The sequence below is a fragment of the Xiphias gladius genome, chromosome 9 (genome assembly GCF_016859285.1).
Source record: "Xiphias gladius isolate SHS-SW01 ecotype Sanya breed wild chromosome 9, ASM1685928v1, whole genome shotgun sequence".
Lineage (NCBI taxonomy): Eukaryota > Metazoa > Chordata > Actinopteri > Istiophoriformes > Xiphiidae > Xiphias > Xiphias gladius.
This window is the reverse complement of record NC_053408.1, coordinates 422766-440492: the sequence shown is the minus strand read 5'-3', so window position 1 is coordinate 440492 and position 17727 is coordinate 422766. Positions and strand designations below refer to the sequence as shown.

The 17727-nt window shown below is 44.3% G+C and overlaps 3 protein-coding genes across 10 annotated transcripts; 2 read left to right on the top strand and 1 right to left on the bottom strand.

The window, feature by feature from the left end:
• Positions 1-97: 97 nt before the first annotated feature.
• On the top strand, positions 98-5430 carry LOC120793921 (dnaJ homolog subfamily C member 9-like). Of its 5 annotated transcripts, XM_040134372.1 has the most exons (8): positions 98-399; positions 522-777; positions 1750-1930; positions 2914-3054; positions 3377-3580; positions 4261-4344; positions 4533-4616; positions 5322-5430. In XM_040134372.1, exons 3-8 carry the CDS (start codon positions 1757-1759, stop codon positions 5415-5417), a joined length of 783 nt encoding a protein of 260 aa, XP_039990306.1. In that variant the 5' UTR covers positions 98-399; positions 522-777; positions 1750-1756; the 3' UTR covers positions 5418-5430. The 5 variants fall into 5 exon arrangements, with proteins under 5 accessions (XP_039990306.1, XP_039990304.1, XP_039990302.1 ...); XM_040134370.1 differs by having other exon boundaries at positions 98-777; XM_040134368.1 differs by lacking the exons at positions 98-399; positions 522-777 and adding an exon at positions 829-1394.
• nudt13 (nudix (nucleoside diphosphate linked moiety X)-type motif 13) lies at positions 5169-12068 on the bottom strand. 4 transcript variants are annotated; one of them, XM_040134366.1, is made up of 11 exons: positions 11879-12068; positions 10979-11052; positions 10265-10395; positions 9565-9700; positions 9318-9460; positions 8590-8697; positions 8405-8511; positions 8075-8200; positions 7852-7963; positions 7592-7746; positions 5169-7457 (listed from the first exon to the last, which is right to left on the bottom strand). In XM_040134366.1, exons 4-11 carry the CDS (start codon positions 9645-9647, stop codon positions 7257-7259), a joined length of 1035 nt encoding a protein of 344 aa, XP_039990300.1. In that variant the 5' UTR covers positions 9648-9700; positions 10265-10395; positions 10979-11052; positions 11879-12068; the 3' UTR covers positions 5169-7256. The 4 variants fall into 4 exon arrangements, with proteins under 4 accessions (XP_039990300.1, XP_039990299.1, XP_039990298.1 ...); XM_040134365.1 differs by lacking the exon at positions 10265-10395 and having other exon boundaries at positions 11879-12067; XM_040134364.1 differs by lacking the exons at positions 10979-11052; positions 11879-12068 and having other exon boundaries at positions 10265-10934.
• On the top strand, positions 11710-16618 carry rpp30 (ribonuclease P/MRP 30 subunit). Its single transcript, XM_040134373.1, has 12 exons — positions 11710-11879; positions 12677-12735; positions 13274-13330; positions 13409-13474; positions 13567-13638; positions 13907-13996; positions 14749-14865; positions 15046-15075; positions 15156-15193; positions 15304-15383; positions 15649-15741; positions 16370-16618. Exons 1-12 carry the CDS (start codon positions 11798-11800, stop codon positions 16414-16416), a joined length of 831 nt encoding a protein of 276 aa, XP_039990307.1. The 5' UTR covers positions 11710-11797; the 3' UTR covers positions 16417-16618.
• The last annotated feature ends 1109 nt before the right edge of the window (positions 16619-17727 follow it).

Here is a 17727-nt window from a genome sequence, read left to right as displayed (position 1 = left end):
ATGCAGTGTTTTAGAAGATACTGAAGTACAAGTAAAAGTACTCCGTTACAAGCCAAAGTCCTGTGTCCAGACAGGATCGTCCTCTCGAAGTCTCTAAACAGTTTGTACTGGATCACTTTCATTGTATTTGAAGAACTTTATTCATCTTATTCGGACTTTTCTTCCCAGAACAGGGTCTTCAAACTTTATTTTGAAGGGCCACCTGATGGTCCGGTGAACTGCGGACTCCTGACAGATGTTTTCTCTCTGACAGAGAATCCGGCTTCAACAGCTGCTTTGTGTCCTATACGAAACATCATCCACAAAAGAGCCAAAATAACCAGCCGCTGCAGCTGCCAGAGGAACGAAAGCACGAAGCGAAACGGGAATACTGATACTACTGACTGTACTTGAGTAAATGTACTTAGTTACATCCCACCGCCTCTGATCACATGTCATGATTTGAGTTTCTGCAGCATGACATTCGGTTTTGCCAGTTTCCACAGACCCAAGGAAGAATAAGTCTGATATTTTTCTTCCAGAAACCTCGAATGAAAACTGTTGAATCTTCTGTTCGAACCAAGGTCTCGAACACTGTCTGCGTTTGAGTGGACATCCGTCCTGCTCGTCGGTGACTCTGTCTTCATCCATTTCCCTTTGTCTTTGGTCCTCCGGGCATCGGCGTATTGGCCGACACCGGGGAAGAGAGTTGGCAGAAAATCAGAAACAATATGAATCTGATATGATTCTGGATATCAGACTCTCAAAATCACACTTTCCCCCGCGATGACTTTATCGGTAACTATTTAAGTTTTCACGTGTTTTCTGCAGCAGAAATGTTCAGAGACGAACTCACTAATTCAAGTGGAAAATGTTTCCACACTTACATGTCGCAGCATCATCATTTTTCATAAAGGACCTGGATGTGTTTTACACATCTGTACCTGGTCTGGTCCAGTTGGTTCTGTTTAGTCCATATCTTACTCTTGAATCCTTTTTTAATATATTTTGCTGTCGATCCTCTGATTGACTTGCCCCTGTTACTTTTCCATGTTTTTCCTTCAGTGCATCACTTGAGCCTCATTTCTTTGTCTAGAAATAGACAGAAATATGACAAATGTACGTAGAGATGTGATGATTGTAGAGATAAAGAGATGAAAAGTTGAAACTGTGTCTGTTGTGATCCAGCCACGGTCACAGACTTCCTTTCTCTCTTTTCCAAAGTTTTTCAGTTCGTGTCCTTGTTCATCTTTGGGGAAGATTTTAACTCGATTAGAGAAAATTCCATAAAAACGTAAATGTGATCTAAAGCGATGTCGCGATGAAATGACGCACTGTCGGCGCAGGTTAGCGGCGGATGAAAACAGCGGCAGCGACGTTTCTGGGGCACAAAAACACAGAAACGCTGATCTCAGGTGAGAGGAGGTGGTTATTTCATATGAGGAAACATTCCTGCAGGTTTCTGACAAACACAGCGGGGACGGAAGCCCGGCCAGGCGGGGACAGGAGCCGGGAGCAGCCGGGACGCGCTCCGGTCCGTCGGAGCGGGGAAAAACTCCGTTCAGAAATCGGTTAATTCGGTGTTTGACTGGCTGAAAAATGAAAATGGAAAGGTGTCGGATGATGTTTTAATACGTGGCTAATCGTGAGGGTCTTACGGTTAGTTCGGCATACACAACGTTCAGCCAGCTAACTGCTATTTGATAAAACCTGTCATCTTAGAAACACTGTGCCGTTACTGCAGCGCACTGTCTGTCTGTGTGGTTCCAGCCCGACGATGGGTCTGCTGGAGGACTGTCAGAACCTGTTTGGATCCTCAGACCTGTATGAGGTCCTGGGTGTGCGGCGCTCGTCCTCGGAGGCCGAGGTCAGGAGAGGTTACTACAAACACTCCCTGCAGGTTCATCCGGACCGTGCGCCCGAAGACCCTCAGGCCACCACCAAGTTCCAGGTCAGATCCCGGACCCGGGTCTATCTGTTCGTTAGCGGGCAGGACGGGGTGCGCGACTGGTAGAGGAATGTTACATGATTAACATCCGGTTTCTGGTTTTATGAGGTTTATGAAATAAAGATGATGCACCTGCGCTGAAAGTCTTTCATTGACTTCTACTCAGTAGAAATGCAGGTGAGAATGATTGGGGTCATTTCCTTGTAAATCACGTTACGTTCGCTCGTGAAAGTTTGTTTAAAGTCGTGGAAACGCCATGGAAACGCCATGGAAACCCCTCGTACTGAGGATAGAAGGTGGAAATATGGAAACTGCCGAGTTTCCTTGTCTCAGAGGGATAAAAACAACCAGACAACACACAGAAAATATTGTGTGTTGTGGTTGGATTTACACGATGTCCTCACATACATTTAGATTATATGGTTATATTATCTTCTTCCTCTTAAAATCCAGATTTATCCTCAGTGGCGTGTACGATTTGTGATATTAACACTTTACTGTTTAAAAGTTAAGATTTTATTTGATTATTTATTTTACAAATTTGAGTTTTCTCAGTCAAATCTCGACTTTTTCTGATATTTTGACTTTTCTGTAAAACTGCATCCCAATACGACGACTTTGTTTTACAACATTCTCTGCTTTCAATATTCCATCCCTTTAGTGGAACCTCCGAGTTCATTTTAAAGTGATTTTCTTTTCATCCAAACGACTGAGAGAATATGATCCCGGTTGTTTTATATTTGGAAGGTTTTAATGCTCAAACTGGAAGTTTTACTTTCTTACGTCTTACAAACTTGCATAAAAGAAACGATCAGTTCATAGTTTGGCTCATATACAAACAGTTGAGGTGGGAGATTGTTAAACCGCGTCCCGCGACCAAAAACAACGAACCGTGCCGTTGTGTTCCCATTTCCCGTCTTTCCTTCAGCACCTGAATGCAGCCTGGTGGCAGCTGTGTGAAGTTCACGGTCTGCTGTTTTTCGCAGACTCTGGGGAAAGCGTACGCCGTGCTGAGCGACGCGGAGCGGCGAGCCGTGTACGACGAGCAGGGCGTCGCCGAGGAAGAGTTGGACTCTCTGAAACAAGAACGTAACTGGGACGAATACTGGAGACTGTTGTTCCCTAAAGTAACACACCTCTCTTCCCTTTCTCAGCCTTTCATCTGTCCATCCTTTTTTCTTCTTTTCCTCCCTCCAGCACTGACACAGCTGCAGCTGTAGTATAGACATTTCTGACAAATGCTTTCTCCTCTTTAAAACAAAAGAGGAGAAACTTATCAAGGTCTTCGGGGTTTAATAACACAAACAAACGAACAGGAAAGAGAATCACATAAAATAAAGATTTAACCCAGGAAATAGCCAGGTCCCGTTCTCCAGACATACAGAACAGGTGTTTTCAGCTCTCACAGTCAGCATGAATGAAGCCTGACATCGGACTTGTGTTTTACAGTGTGTCAGTGAACGCCTCTCTGTCCTGAACCAGATCTCCGAGCAGGACATCCTGGACTTTGAGCAGACATATAAAGGTTCAGAGGAGGAACAGGTGGACCTGCTGCGTCTCTACAGAGACCGCAGTGGAGACATGGACCGCATCCTGGACTCAGCGCTGTGCTGCGGACCGGACGACGAGCCGCGAATCAGACGCATCCTGCAGGTAAACAGGAAGAGATCAGGATTTCATTTATTAAACCTCCAGCCTGGACGTAAACAGTCTGTCTGACCTCTGACCTTGGCAGGGGATCTGCAGGTCTTCTGTTTTTAGTCGATTAATCCATCCATCAGTTTTCTGCCTCTGGGTCCAGGCACGGACGGATTATGAGCCAACGGGCCCCTCGGTGTAGAACAGTGAAAGGCCCCCCATCCTCCTATACTGGACCCCCAGACTGAAGCAGTCGTTTGTGGTGATGGTTTTGAGTCTTCTGAGATCTCTGACTTCCAAACAACAAATATTAACAGTCCCTTCATACAGAGGCTCTGGACCAGGGGCCCCCTGACCCCCCGGACCCCTCGGGTCCTCAGGCCCCCGGACCTGTGCTCTGTAGGCCCGTTGAGTGATCCATACATGGGTCCGGGTCACGTTAACCGATCAATTAAATGATAAGAAATTCTTGACATATCCAGCTGGGAACTACTGACAGAAATGTGGCGGAAACGTCAGTAAATTCATGACTGAGGAAATAATCTTGGTGCTGTTCTTTGTTTCGCGTCATTCTTTCATCGCTGTGATTGTGAAACTGGCGGTAAATTAAATTCTCTGGTGTCAAAAAGTCTGACATTTGATTCGGTCAACTCTGCAGAACCCCCGCTTTGACCCTGACCTTTGACCTCCCGCAGGCGGCCATCGACAGCGGTGATCTGCCGGCTCTGCGTGCGTTCACACATGAGAACAACAGGAGGAAGGCGGCACGCAAACGCAAAGTGAGCTCGGCAATCAATACACAGAACTGATCGCACTAATCAGAAAAAATCAATCGTGTTTAGAGTTGAATGTTTAGATTCACAGTTTGATCTTTATGAAAGGACTGCGGGGACGAATTGATGTCACACTGTCCACTGTGACATCAACAGCCGTGTGTGTGTGTGTGTGTGCGCGTGTGTGTGCGCAGGCTGACACTGAGCGCGCTCAGTCTGAGCAGCTGAAGAAGGAGCTCGGTCTGGACGAGGTCGACGATCTGTCGGCCGTCGTCAAGGTAACAAACTACAACCAGTTTTATTTGAGTCTGTTTGAAGTTAATATTTGAATATAATAACATTTAATAACATTTACTCAGAATGAATTAAAATTAACTCAATTAACTCAACTAAAATTAACTGTACAATTTAAAGTTCACTGAAAAATATATAAAATGTAGTTTATTCAAAATGACTAAATATTGACACGGAAAAAATACTGTCTGTATTTTAAAATGACAATTAAAATTTTTGACAGATGTTTAAAATTAATTTATTGAAAATTCCTTAATTTGTAAAATGTATTAGGTTTAAGTTCTTAAGTTAATACTGACTGAAAGGTAATTAAACTGTAGAAAGAATTACATGTAATTACTTCGTTTTTTTTTGTTTTTTTTAAATTTGCTGGAATGTAACTAAAATGTGTAAATTTTAGACTTTAAAAGATCTACTGATAATAACTTTAATTGTAGCTAATTTTAAAACTAAAGATTTCCTCCGTACTTTCTTACTTCATTACTTTTAGAAATATTTAAAAATGACTTAAAAGTTAAGTAAGACAATGTAGTTACTTAAAACTTTACCTAAAATGTTTAATTAAATAGAACAAATTAAACATTTATGTTGCGACAAATGCTTGTTACTGAAGTTGTTGAAAATCTCCATAAAATGACGGACGTGTGTGTTTTCTCTTCCCTGGTCTTGTCGCGTCTTCGTCTCGTCAGAGGAGGACGGCGTCCCGTGCGGCCGGCTTCAGCTCTCTGATCGGCAGTCTGGAGGAAAAATACTGCAGCAAGAAAACAAAGAAAACAAAGAAGTGAAGACGGGTCGACTGTTTCGTGAACCAGTGGGTCGGTTACTGAGACACAGGTTTATTCCAGTCTACGTGTCTGTGGGGAAATGGTCCAGACTGGTTTTTGGGAGGTGGAACAGATGAAGTTGCAGAAGGGGAAGCTTTGGGATTTTTGTTCTTCCTGTTGTTTGTAAAAAAAACTTTGACTTGTGAATACATTTTTAAATGTTTCTCCTCCTTTTTTTTTTTTCTGAGAAAAGTTTGAATGTTAAAACTGAGTTCACATTATAATGACGACTGTATTTCTTACATTTTTTTTTTACAATTTCTGACTGACTTTAAACAGGGTCCTGTGATAAATGTGTGTAACACATTCACGCTGATATAAGTTAAGTATTTTTTAAAATATTATTTTATTGTAATTTTAGATTCATTCGTCAGGGGCCTTGCTCACTGATCAACAGAAAGACTCTAAAGGAACCAGAGTCACACGTTAAAGGTTCGCCAAAAGATACAGTAAAACAACAAATGAGATGTTAGCACCAACTGAAAGTATCTTAATTCTCAACCAGGTAACTCAAACATTTTTCTGTATTTATCCCCTATCAGATAAAGTTGATTCCTTTAATAAGTCAGCATCATTTTTAGAGTTAAAATCTGATGAAATGTCTCAAACGTAACTTTGATTTGAAACTGCTGACTCGGACCTGTGTCTCATTTCAGTAAAAATGGCTTCAGGGAATCAGTGGAAACAAAACGTTTTCGTTTATTTCTACAAGTTTTACTGAAACATCAACAGTGTAAAATAACTCAGAGGTAGGTCTGGTGTGTGACTGTAGAAATGCTATTAAAATGTTAATTACTAGAGTCAGAGTCTGCACAGCTCTCAGTCATAAAACAGTACAAACGTAATATTACAGTCTGTTCCATTAAGAAGGTATCTATAAAAAACAAAGGACTAAACAGCAGGCAGCAAACACTAAAACCAAACTGAAACTAGCCTGTAGAAATATACAGATGATGACTGATGAACTGATCAGAGATCTGTTCTTACCACAGGGTTTTTACCTGTGGTAAGGTGAGGGATCCCCATGTTTTTATGGGGTTTAAAAACAGAGCCATTGTGTGAGAGGAAAACTTCTATGTGACATTCTGAGCTTCAATACATATTCACAACGCAACGTGAAAAACATTCCTATTAATGGTGTTTGTAATTCCTGTTATTATGCTACGTTTTTGGAACTACCGTTCCCATAATGCCTTGGGGGAATTTAAATGGAGGTATGTTGCCATGGGGTCAGTGAGTTAGCTGTGAGCTACGACTTGAGCCTTCCCCTTTTTAACCTGTATTAGTCTCTGGTTCACTGTGATACTGGGAATTTTTTTTTTTTTTTTAATGAAGATTCTGAATGAAGTTCTGCAGCCTCTTTTTCCTCTGGTTTCTCAGTGGATTTCTGGAGCTTTATTCTGGAGGGACCTCAGAGATCATGACGTCCTCAGGAAGTGGAGGTCACACTGAATCATATCAACATGTGTTTCATGTCTCTGTCCAGGTCTGACTCAGGTAGGACTCTGAGGAGGAGGACCAGTTTCTGGCAATCAGGCACTAAGTGCTCTAAAGAACCTTAATACTCCCCTTCAGCTGTCCTGCCCCGTCCCCCAGTTTGAAGACCTCTGTTTTACACGCTTCAGAGTGTTTTCGGATCCGTGGAGCTCAGAACTTTTCCTCCACAGAATCGGGGCTGGTTTTTGGATCTGGCCGTACATATGAAGAAATCTTTGCGGGGGTCAGGACTCGTCGGACTCGGGGAACCCTGAGCTCTCAGTCTGGATGATTTCTGTTTGTCAGGAACATGTTATCGCCTCCTCAGAGTTTGGACGTTGCTCTCCTGCCCCGCTGCCGCTCCGTCCACTCCGTGATGAGGCGGTTGGCGATGGCGTGTTTCGGGGGGAGCCAGAGGACGGGGGGGTCGCCTCTCCTGGGCGGAGTCTTCACTTGCAGGGCGGATGTGATTTCCTCCAGACTGAACCAGCGAGCGTCCTCCAGCTCCGCGCGGTCCACCTTCAACTGGACGCGAAAACGCACAGCAGGTCACGTGACACGTCATCAAATGCAACTGGTAGTTTTACCCGTCTATCTAGAAACCAGCCAAACACGAGATACAACATATGAATCAAACAGGTGTGTCTGTCAGAGCTCACCTGGGTGTGGGCGGGGCTAACAGAGGCGTGGCAGCCCAGCATGAGAGAACTGTGAGGAAAGGGCCAGTTCTGTGAGGAGCTGTAGGAGATGCTCTGAACCTCCAAACCCACCTCCTCCGCCACCTCCCTGCAAAGAGTCTCCTCCAGCGACTCACCTGAACAGCCACAGACCGACAGGTGGGTTAGCTTGTTAAGTATACAGGAGGCCAGGTAAACAGACAGGCCATTAACAGGTGTGCGCATGAACAGGTAAGACCGACCCATGTCGCAGAAACCAGCCAGAGCGCTGTACATCCCCCGAGGGAAGGATGACTGTCGGCCCAACAGACATCGTTTCCCATCAGACACCAGGACGATCACCACCGGAGACATCTGCAGGAAGTCCAGCAACAACCAGTCACAAACAAGGAAAGACCAGGAGAAACCAGATCTGGTTTATATCTAGTTTGGATCTGGTTTTGACCTGGTTCGGTTCTGGTTTACCTTTGGATAGTAGACAGTGCCGCCGCTGCTGCAGACTCTCTGACTCCCTGCCTGGTTGCGCTGGGTGGGTTGACCCGTAGCGCTGCAGAACCTGCTGGTTTGATGCCACCGCAGCAGAGCCTGACCCTGCAGGACAGACCAGGGTCAGGACCAGAACAGACACAGACGCACACAACCGGTCAGCGGACAGTTACAGTCTTCAGTTTGAGTCAACTGACCCTTTAAACTGCTTGTCAATGACTTGTCATGAAGATTTCCTGCAGATTTCAAAATAAAAGCATGACTCAAATGGAAGACAGAAACACTCAGAGTCCAGGTGTAGTTCCTGACCTTGGCCACTAGAGGCGCCTCTGCTCCGGTCAGCAGAAAGAAAGATTTCCTCAGGTCGACAAAGTTTCCTTCACATTCTTCTTCTACTGCTGCCTGATCCAGTTCTCCTGCAGGACCAAACACAGAGCAGAAAATCAGACCAAAAACCCACACTAAATCAGTAATCTGGATTAATGTGTTCTTACCAACGTCCAAACAGAACTGAGCCTGGTTCTGCTCAGTACAGCCGATCAGAACCGACTCCTTCAGCAGGGATCCATCTGAACCGAGTCTCTCCAGGATCGACTGCACATCTGGAACATAAAACATCAGGCGTGTTGGAATGGGAGGCAAATTTGTGCCTCAGGCGACGGTTCTCGTACTGAGGTTCTACAAGGTTCTCAATGTGACATTGTCTAGTATTTGTAGATTTTTTTTTTACTGATACTCTCTTTCTGAAGTTCTCTAACCGTAGTGCCCTTTCTGAGCTTCTGTACTTTTGGTTTTCTACCTGAAGTTCTCTTTCTGAGGGTTTCAGTTCTCTACCTGCGGTTCCAAACACTTAATATCTAAGGCCTTCTACTGGATGTTCTCTACCTGTGATCCTCCTCTTGGTTCTGAGGCTCTCACCCTGTTGTTTTCTACCTGAGGTTCTGTGTTTCTGCTGTTCTATAGTTGTGGTTTTATATCTTTGGTTCTGTACTTGAGGTTCTTCTCTTAAGATTTTCTACCTGTGATTTTCCCTCTTTGGTTCTCTACTGGATAGTCTGTACCGAGGTTCTCTCTCTGTGGGTTTAGTTCTCCGCCTTGTGGGTTTTATACCTAGGATTTGTACTATTGGTTCTGTATTTGAAGGCCTCTACTGCGATTCTGTGCCTGTGGTTCTGTACCAGTGGCTCTAAGGTTTTGTGGTTTCCTACCTGATGTTCTTTACCTGAGCTGATAAGTGCTGCTGGTCTGAAGGTTCCTTTCTCAGTGCGTTGCAGCAGAGGAGACAGACGGTGGAAGAGGAAAATGAGACCGTTCTGCAGTGCTGCAACACACGATGCATCATCCTCCTTCAGCCTGTTCACATACCTGAGAGGACGATTAGTCAGTCTGTTAATCAATCGATCAATTAATCATTCTGTTAATCACTCTTTTAATCAGTCAGTCAATCATGTCTCTGGGAGTTACGGAACCTCATCCTGGAGACGAAGCCTGAGCAGTGGCGGGTCTGCGGCAATTTCATAGCAGTGAGGAGGACCCTCAGTGGACTCAACATGGCTGCTGAACCAGTCTGACCCAGCCTGGAGTGGTTTGAACCGGCTCTGATGCCTAGAGACAGGTTTAAGGGACCAGCAGCACAGATGAGCTGCCTACAGACACAGCTAGAAGAACTAATGAACATGTAAGAGAAAACAACTGGCAAACTGTTTGACTAGCTTAACACGAAGACTGGAAGACAAACCTTTAGCCTAGCTTAGCACGAACATTGGAAAAGGAACTGTTAGCCTATCTTAGCAGAAAGACTGGAAGAGGAAGGCAAACTTTTAGCCTAGCTTAGCACAAAGACTGGAAGAGGAAGACAAACTTTTAGCCTAGCTTAGCACAAAGACTGGAAGAGGAAGACAAACTTTTCGCCTAGCTTAGCTCAAAGACTGGAAGAGGAGGGAAGCTGTTAGCCTAGCCCACCAAGCGTTAAACATTATGACCTTCTTATTACCCAGATGGTGGATATTTATGATCTCCAGAGGACGAACCCTTTACGTTTTAATGACTCCATGATCTTTCCTCCATCATCAGGACAAACTTTACACTTTAGCTGTGACAAGAGACTCTAATAATAAATACATCAATAGTAAATCATCAATACAATACAGAAATCAATACATAAATCACCGGGATGTTGTGGTTTCTTTCTTGGTGAATTCCAGTTCTTCTAAAGGTCTTACTGGAACATTCAGGTAACCAGTCCCAGGACCGTCAGAAACAGACGCCCTTCACAATGTGAACTAGGACGAGAAGTAGCTCTTTGGAGCCACAGCAGTGGCAGTGATCAGTTCAACAGCCCGGGATAAGTTGTTCACGTGTGGTCAGACAGCAATGGCGAACCCCATTTAAGAAACCGGGACTTGGGGCGGTTTGTTTTGGGTAACTGTACATGTGAACCGCCATCTTATTTTAGATAAACATGTGGATGTACAGGCTTTACCGGTTATTTCGCCACACGTTTAATCAAAGAAGCTGCTCTTATTTCAACCGAAATACAACATGTAGGCCGGTACAGTTCCTCCACCGGACACCGAGTTATCGCTTGTGTCAAACGATGATAAACGTTTGACCGTCACCTCATTGTGCTACACAGCGGATGAGACCTACGCCGGTGTTCACCGGCAAACAGTCCGGTTTCAGGGCTCACTTCTGCTCTGACTGGCACGTTTACCAAAGCGAGGGATGATCCGCCAAACAAATGGTCAAAGGAGGGGACGGTGACCCAGTGACCAGATCAGCGTGTTTAATAAAGAAATGCTTGTACTGTCCGTAGCGTGCGTGCGTGCGTGCGTGCGTGTGTGTGTGTGTGTGTGTGTGTGTGTGTGTCAGTGTCTCAGATACCTGCGGGAGCTTCCGCGACCTTCTCTTCTTCTGCTTCTTCCTCTGTTGGTTTGCAGCAGACGTGTCTCTGCCCCCTGCAGGAAACAAGCGAAGAAAAGAATCAAAAACTGATTGAGAATCGATCGATTGGTCTTTCTCAAGTCACAAATACGTTTTTTATTTTAGAGGCTTTTTTCGCCTGTAAACAGAAAAACCTGCTGGAAGCTTCCCACCAGACCCCTTTCAAAAAGCTGTCATTTAAAAGCTCCTCTGGTTTTTGCTAAAAAACACATTTCAAATCCCTGGTGATTGATAAACAATTTATATTTTAATTTAATAAGTTATAGTTCTGCTTTGAGGATCTGTGTTTCCCGCCGTAAGACCGACCGATGTTTAGATAATAATCTACAATAATGATAAAACCTACATTATTTATCATCAGTGAAATGTCTCATTATTTTTAGTAAGAAAAATTTGAACGTCCCTTAAAAAACCAAGTTCCTCTCCATTCCAAACCTCATTCATAAATGTTTAGAATTTTATCAGTAACTTAAAGACAATAAAAATATTGTTACTGAAACGTGTTATTAAATTGTGATATTAACCAAGGCAGGATATATCTTTATATTTCTAAGAATGGGGAAAATATAATAGTTAGTGAAGGTAAATGACACATTTCAGCCTCAGAAACGAGAGGACAAAATATTAAGTTTTTAAAAGATGTCTTGTACAGTTGCAGCGGGTCGAGGACAGCTGGTTACGAGGAAGGACTACAGTTCCCAGCAGGCCGTTCGGCTGTACACATGTGGCAGAGATCCCCGGACTGTAGGCAGCAGCATCATGTCTGTGTTTATGGATTTAAACCTGAGCTACACCGCGGACAAGAGCATACTGCGGAGTCTGATAGAAACGGCGGCTCACCGTGAGTCTCCCCAGTCCAGGTTTACCTTCAAAAACCCCGGTTTAACGGCCGAAGTTCTGTTACCGCGGAGCGGGACGCTAACTCGGCTAGCATCGGCACTTAGCTCGGGGTGTTATGGAGCTGTTGGTGTGTTTGTGTTCAGTTGATTCTCTCAGTAGCGGATCCGACACCTGGTAGACCAGTGTGTTACTGAGTTCATCAGTGCATGCAGTGCCAGAGCTCCGAGAACGGGCACTGCAACGGGACCAACCTCACACCAGACTCCTTTCAAAAATATGTCATTTTAAAGTGTCCCTGCTCAAACTACAGACCGTCTATAACTAAACTTGACACGTTTATAGTCATGTTTGTATACTAATTGATACTAATATTAAGTTTTCAAGGTTCAGTGTTTTCCACGCTAACACCCACAACCATGGTACCAGACTCCGTTCAAAAATCTCTATATTTTAGATTTCTCTTCTTGTTTTTTAAAGCTAGAAACAGTCCGGAACATCATTTAACAAATCAGTCAAACAAATAAGAGCCAGTGAAAAACCCAACTGAACCAACAATCCACATTATAATTCGATAAACCTCAACTTTTTCCAAGGATCCTGCTGTTTGTCAGCACAATCTACTGTCGTGAATAGAGTATTTAAATATTTGAATATAGTGTATATAGAGTAAATGTTGTAATATATTACTAATTAGAATATTGGAGACAACCAGACCGACAACCATCATTCAGTGGTTACAAGTGATTGTTCAGTTTCATGATGATCGGTGAGTTTTTGTCCTTTGTCGTCTTCCTGCAGTCGGTTTCTCCACAGTTGCCATCAACTATGTGTTTGAACCCACGGCCAAAAAGAAACAGGTGAGTGTCCTCACCTGCTGCGCCGCGTTCAGGAACACAGTCATGTGCAGGAAAACACAAACACCAACACAGCTCTGTTCCTTTATTTTAGTTTTTGAGAATCAAAAATGAGGAAAACGTAAATGATTGTTTGATTTTATCGACAGAAAAACCATTAGACCACCAACAGGCAAGTTGATCAGCACAAAAATAATCGGCAACAAGTTCGCTAACGGATTCCTCGCTGAAATGTCAGGATCTGCAGGTTTTCCCAGTCTCTTCTCAGTAAACTGAATCTCTGGGTTCCTGAATGTTGTTTGGACAAAACAGGACGTTTGAGGACACTGGACTCAGAACTGTCATTATTTCTCTGACATTTTATAGAGCAAAAGATCAATTGATCAAACCAGGAGATAATCGGTAGACTAATCGATTACCAATAAGTCTGAAAGAATTTTTTTTTTTTTATGCAGACTTTTTAAATTAAATGTTTGGAAACAGGAAGCGTCTCTCTGCCTCTTGACTTTTATTTAACTCTGTTTGTTTCCTGTTTTTGCAGGAAATCCCCACCCCAACGCCGATCAATGAGCTGATCGATCAGCTGCCGGTCGTACAGGTACAGTGAGAATGTAGCTGACGATGATTCACATGTATCATCAGTATGTTAACACCCGCGCGTGTGTGTGTCTGTCAGGGTCGCTCTCGTCCAATCAGAGTGCTGAACAGACTGACGGTTGTGATGTCAGACTCCAGTCACTTTGTGAGTGTTGATTTTATTTTGGTTTCACTGTTTCTGCCTCAAACTTGAAACAGAAAGAAACTGTGTGTGTGTTTACCTGTGTGTGTGTTCAGAGGCCGAACGCTGCGGAGTATCGTCGTTTCGACCTTCTGGCCGTGCAGCCGACCACGGAGAAACTCTTCCACGTGAGATTCACTGACACACCGTTCTTCACTCTGTTTGACTGACAGCTGCGTCACCGGTTCCCGCACAGACGCAGATTTTCCATAAAAAACCTCACGAGTCTGTAAAATGCAACATGTTGTTATGAACGACTCAACAGGACGTAAAGTTGTTCAGATCAGCGGCACCTGCCGCAACATTAAACACTGCTGCACAGTAATCCATCGGTGGGAATAGTAATAACAATGTGTGTGTGTGTGTGTGTGTGTGTGTGTGTGTGTGTGTGTTCAGGCAGCCTGTATGTTGTATGATGTCGACATCATCTGTGTTGTGGTCACAGAGAAACTTCCCTTCTTCTTCAAGAGAGCGCCGGTCAATGGGGTGAGATTCATCATCGTCATCATCATCATTGTTGTTGTTGTTAGTTCAGCAGCCCAAACCTGACTTTTCTCGCAGGATTCTCGTTGGAGTGTTTCAGTCAGATTCATCAATCTTGTTGTAAATCGTTGGTTTCAGCCTGATGAAAACTTCCTGACCAAGCTGATCGATAACGTGATCAGAGACCCTAAAATGATCGTAGCAGAGTTTCAAATCCTGCTGCAGATAACTAGTTGAAGAAATAAAGACAGAACGTTCTGACGTGAGCTTAGATGACGAAGAACCGTGAGTCTGGAACGGGACGACGATCCAGCGTCGTCCAGTCTGACTTTACCAACGTCTGCTGAACTGTAGAAGCTTCAGAAATACGACATCAAGATTCATAAAATCGGAAAAAGCTCCCGGTCCACCTGTAGCCATGGCAACATGTTTTAGTCCGAGCTGTCATTTGACCATTTGTTTCATATTAAAGTTGTAAATTCGTTCGTCCTGATGTTCCCACGGTCGGGGACCCTCTAGTGGTCAGTGTTGGAACTGCTGCTCACCGACAGCGACACCATCATATTTTCTGTAAATTTTACTTCGCCACACATTCTGCAGTAGAAACACTGAGTCCAGCGTCCTTCAGTCGGCCTATAAAACATCCGCCGCGTGTCAGGTTCAGTTTGTAGAACATTCACTCACCCAGTGTTTCAGATTCACAGGCTGAGAGTCAGCTGTTCTTCTCAGAATCATCTGTGTGTGTGTGTGTCCAGGCTGCAGACAGAGGTCTGGTGTTTGAGGTCTCCTACTCTGCGGCCATCAGGGACTCCACCATGAGACGTTACACCATCGCCAACGCCGTCAGTCTGATGGACAGCTGTAAAGGGAAGGTACGTCCTTTTTGTCCCAACGGGCTCCCGTAGCTGACACATGACGTGTGATGTCACCGCTCTGACATCACGCCACATGTTGAACTCGGACCCGGTTAAAGACGAGTTGACGTCACAGAGTTAATGCTTCCGTGTTTGTCGACACTCGCCGTGTAAACCCAGCCTGTCGCTGTCTTTCAGAGCGTGATCCTGTCCAGTGCAGCTGAGCAGGTCAGTGATCAATCGATCAGTCAGCGAGCAGCACCGATCGGTATCGATCAGTATTGAATGTGAGCTCGTGTCTGTTTCAGGCTCTGGAGCTCAGAGGTCCCTATGATGTCACCAACCTGTATCCTGCTGCTGTAACAACGAACTGCAACTGAAGTTTTTGTCCCATGTTTTACTGTGCGATTGGTGTGTGTGTGTGTGTGATGTTGGCTTCCTGATCTGCCTCCTCAGAGGTTTGTTGTTCGGTTTGTCAGACGGAGACGCTAAAGAAGCCGTTTCCTCCACCTGCCGATCGGTTCTCCTACACGCAGGTAAATACGAAGTACCGCTGCCGCGACCACTAGTGCTGTAAGTAGTACGTCTACGTCTGAGTCTCGTGTTTCTTAACAGTGCTTCGTTATAAATGAAGCTTACAGCGGTGATAACAGGTGAATCCGTTGATCACTGTGGACGTGGCTCAAAAGCTCAGGACAAGCCCGTTACTGGACCTTTGGGTTGAGATAATTCCCGGAGGTGTTGACGCGTGGCGCCCCGAGTCCGGCCGATCTGATCCGACCTTTGTTTGTTTGTGTTCAGAAACCAGGAAGACGGCCAGTGGGATCATCTACACCGTGAAGAGCTGCAGTGAGTCGTCCCGCCAGCAGGAGGCTCCACCGGACCCCGAACGCTGTAGGTTCAGAGCGTCTGAGGGGAAATGAATCCTAACTGGTGACTCGTTAAACAGGCACCCCGCAGGTCCAGGTCCAGGTTCCTCAGATAAAAAGGTCTCAGAGAGTCAGATGGTGCTGGACGTCATGACCAAAGTGTCTCTGCAACTCCACCGTCAGACCTGTTCAGGATCAGCTCAGGATCAGTTCAGGGCAGGTTCAGGGAGGGTTCAGGATCAGTTGAGGATCAGAGAAGCCGAGACCACAACAGGTTTGATTCGTCTACAAAAAGGCCTGAAGCAATGAATCAATGATTTCAGTTAGTTGACCGACTTCCTCTTTCTATCGACTGATTGTTGCAGCTCTAAAAACAATTCTTGATTTTTAATGAGTAGTTTCATCCTCTCATTTGTTTCCAGGTCGATTCATTTAAAAAGCTTAAAAAGCTGACAACAGTTTATGGATCATTGCTCTGTTTATATCCAGGTTATTGATTAGCTTTGGAATGTTAATAGCCAGTTCCGTGTAATTCCAGGTGTGGCACAGGTAACTAGTCTGACTTCCAGCCGTAACATCTGTATTTGTTGTCAGATTGGATGAATCATAACGTGGACCCGTTCTCCTGCTTTGCTCTTGTTTCACCTGAACAGGTGAAGCTCCTGCCGCCAAGAGACACAAACCTCCCCTGACTGAGTGAGTGATTGACGGCTGAGGAGGGTGGGGCTCCTGGAGCTGATTGGCTGACTCTGATTTCCTGTGAACAAACTGTTGTTTGACAGAAAAGAAGTTGAAACTGGACTCTGAACTGTTTCCGCTCGTTTCTCTTGTCAAGTCCACGAACTTGATCTGATTTGGTGATTTTTGATGTTTTTGTTCTGGATAAACAGTTTGAAGATTCACTGGATGTTTGGTTTTGTTTTGGGATATGAGATATTAAACTTCTATGTATTTTCTAAAGAACAGTCTAAAGCTAAATGACTTAAAATGACATTAAGATTTTTCTCTTTAATAACTGAATGAACTGGTTTTCATTGTGACATTAAAAGAAAAGTACAGAAGTGCTCATAAAGGAAAAACACTGGAAACCTCATCTCAGAATTACAAGATTATGTCCGTTAGACTAATGGGACAGGAAGTGGAGCGCTGCAGAACTTCATTCAGAATCTTGATGTTTTTAAGTTTCCTTCAGTATCACAGTGATCCAGTGACAGTTGTCTGAACGTCCACGGCTACGCTGAGAACAGGAGCTGATCACAGCTGATTCAGCAGCTTTTAATGGGACGGCTTGACTGAATGTGAACAACAAACGCACAAACACGCACGTGGGCTCCAGTTGCAGCTCACACAAGTGAATACTTAACGTTCTATGCGACATTTTCCAAAATACTTTGCTGAAAAAACAAAAACCGATTATACTGATATTTCAGCTCCTTTTGGGGAGGGCCAGATATTCTCCATAACCACCTCAACATTTTTTAATAATCCATAATGATAATGAGACCAGATCTCGAGATGGATTACAACCACGAAGAAGTCTCGTCCTAGAGCTCGGCTCGTTAAACAAGTCACAAACATTCACCGGAGAAAAACCATCAGTTTACAGTAGAGCTGCAACTGCTGATTCATTTCATTAGCAATTTGTCAACGACGTTTTTGATCAATCGCTTTATATAAAACATAGAAAAAACTAATGAAAAATGTCCATCGTAGTCTCCTAAAGTCTAAAGTGACGTCACACCCCTCAAACACAGATACGCCGCCTCCAGCCAACAGGGACAAGAGGAGCATTTCTGATGGCTCCCTCTTTTTTTCCCCTGTTAACGATAGAAAACATTTAAAGGACACTTGAGATTATTTTAGACAGACTAAATGTGATTGGGGCCGGACTGTAAATGTCAGCAGGGGTCAGGGTTTATCTACGAGTCTACATGAAGATGTCTGAATTTCAAAACGAGGCTTCAGTGAGGATGCGGAGAGAGCAAGAAGTTTAACGTCCTCATTAAGCCAG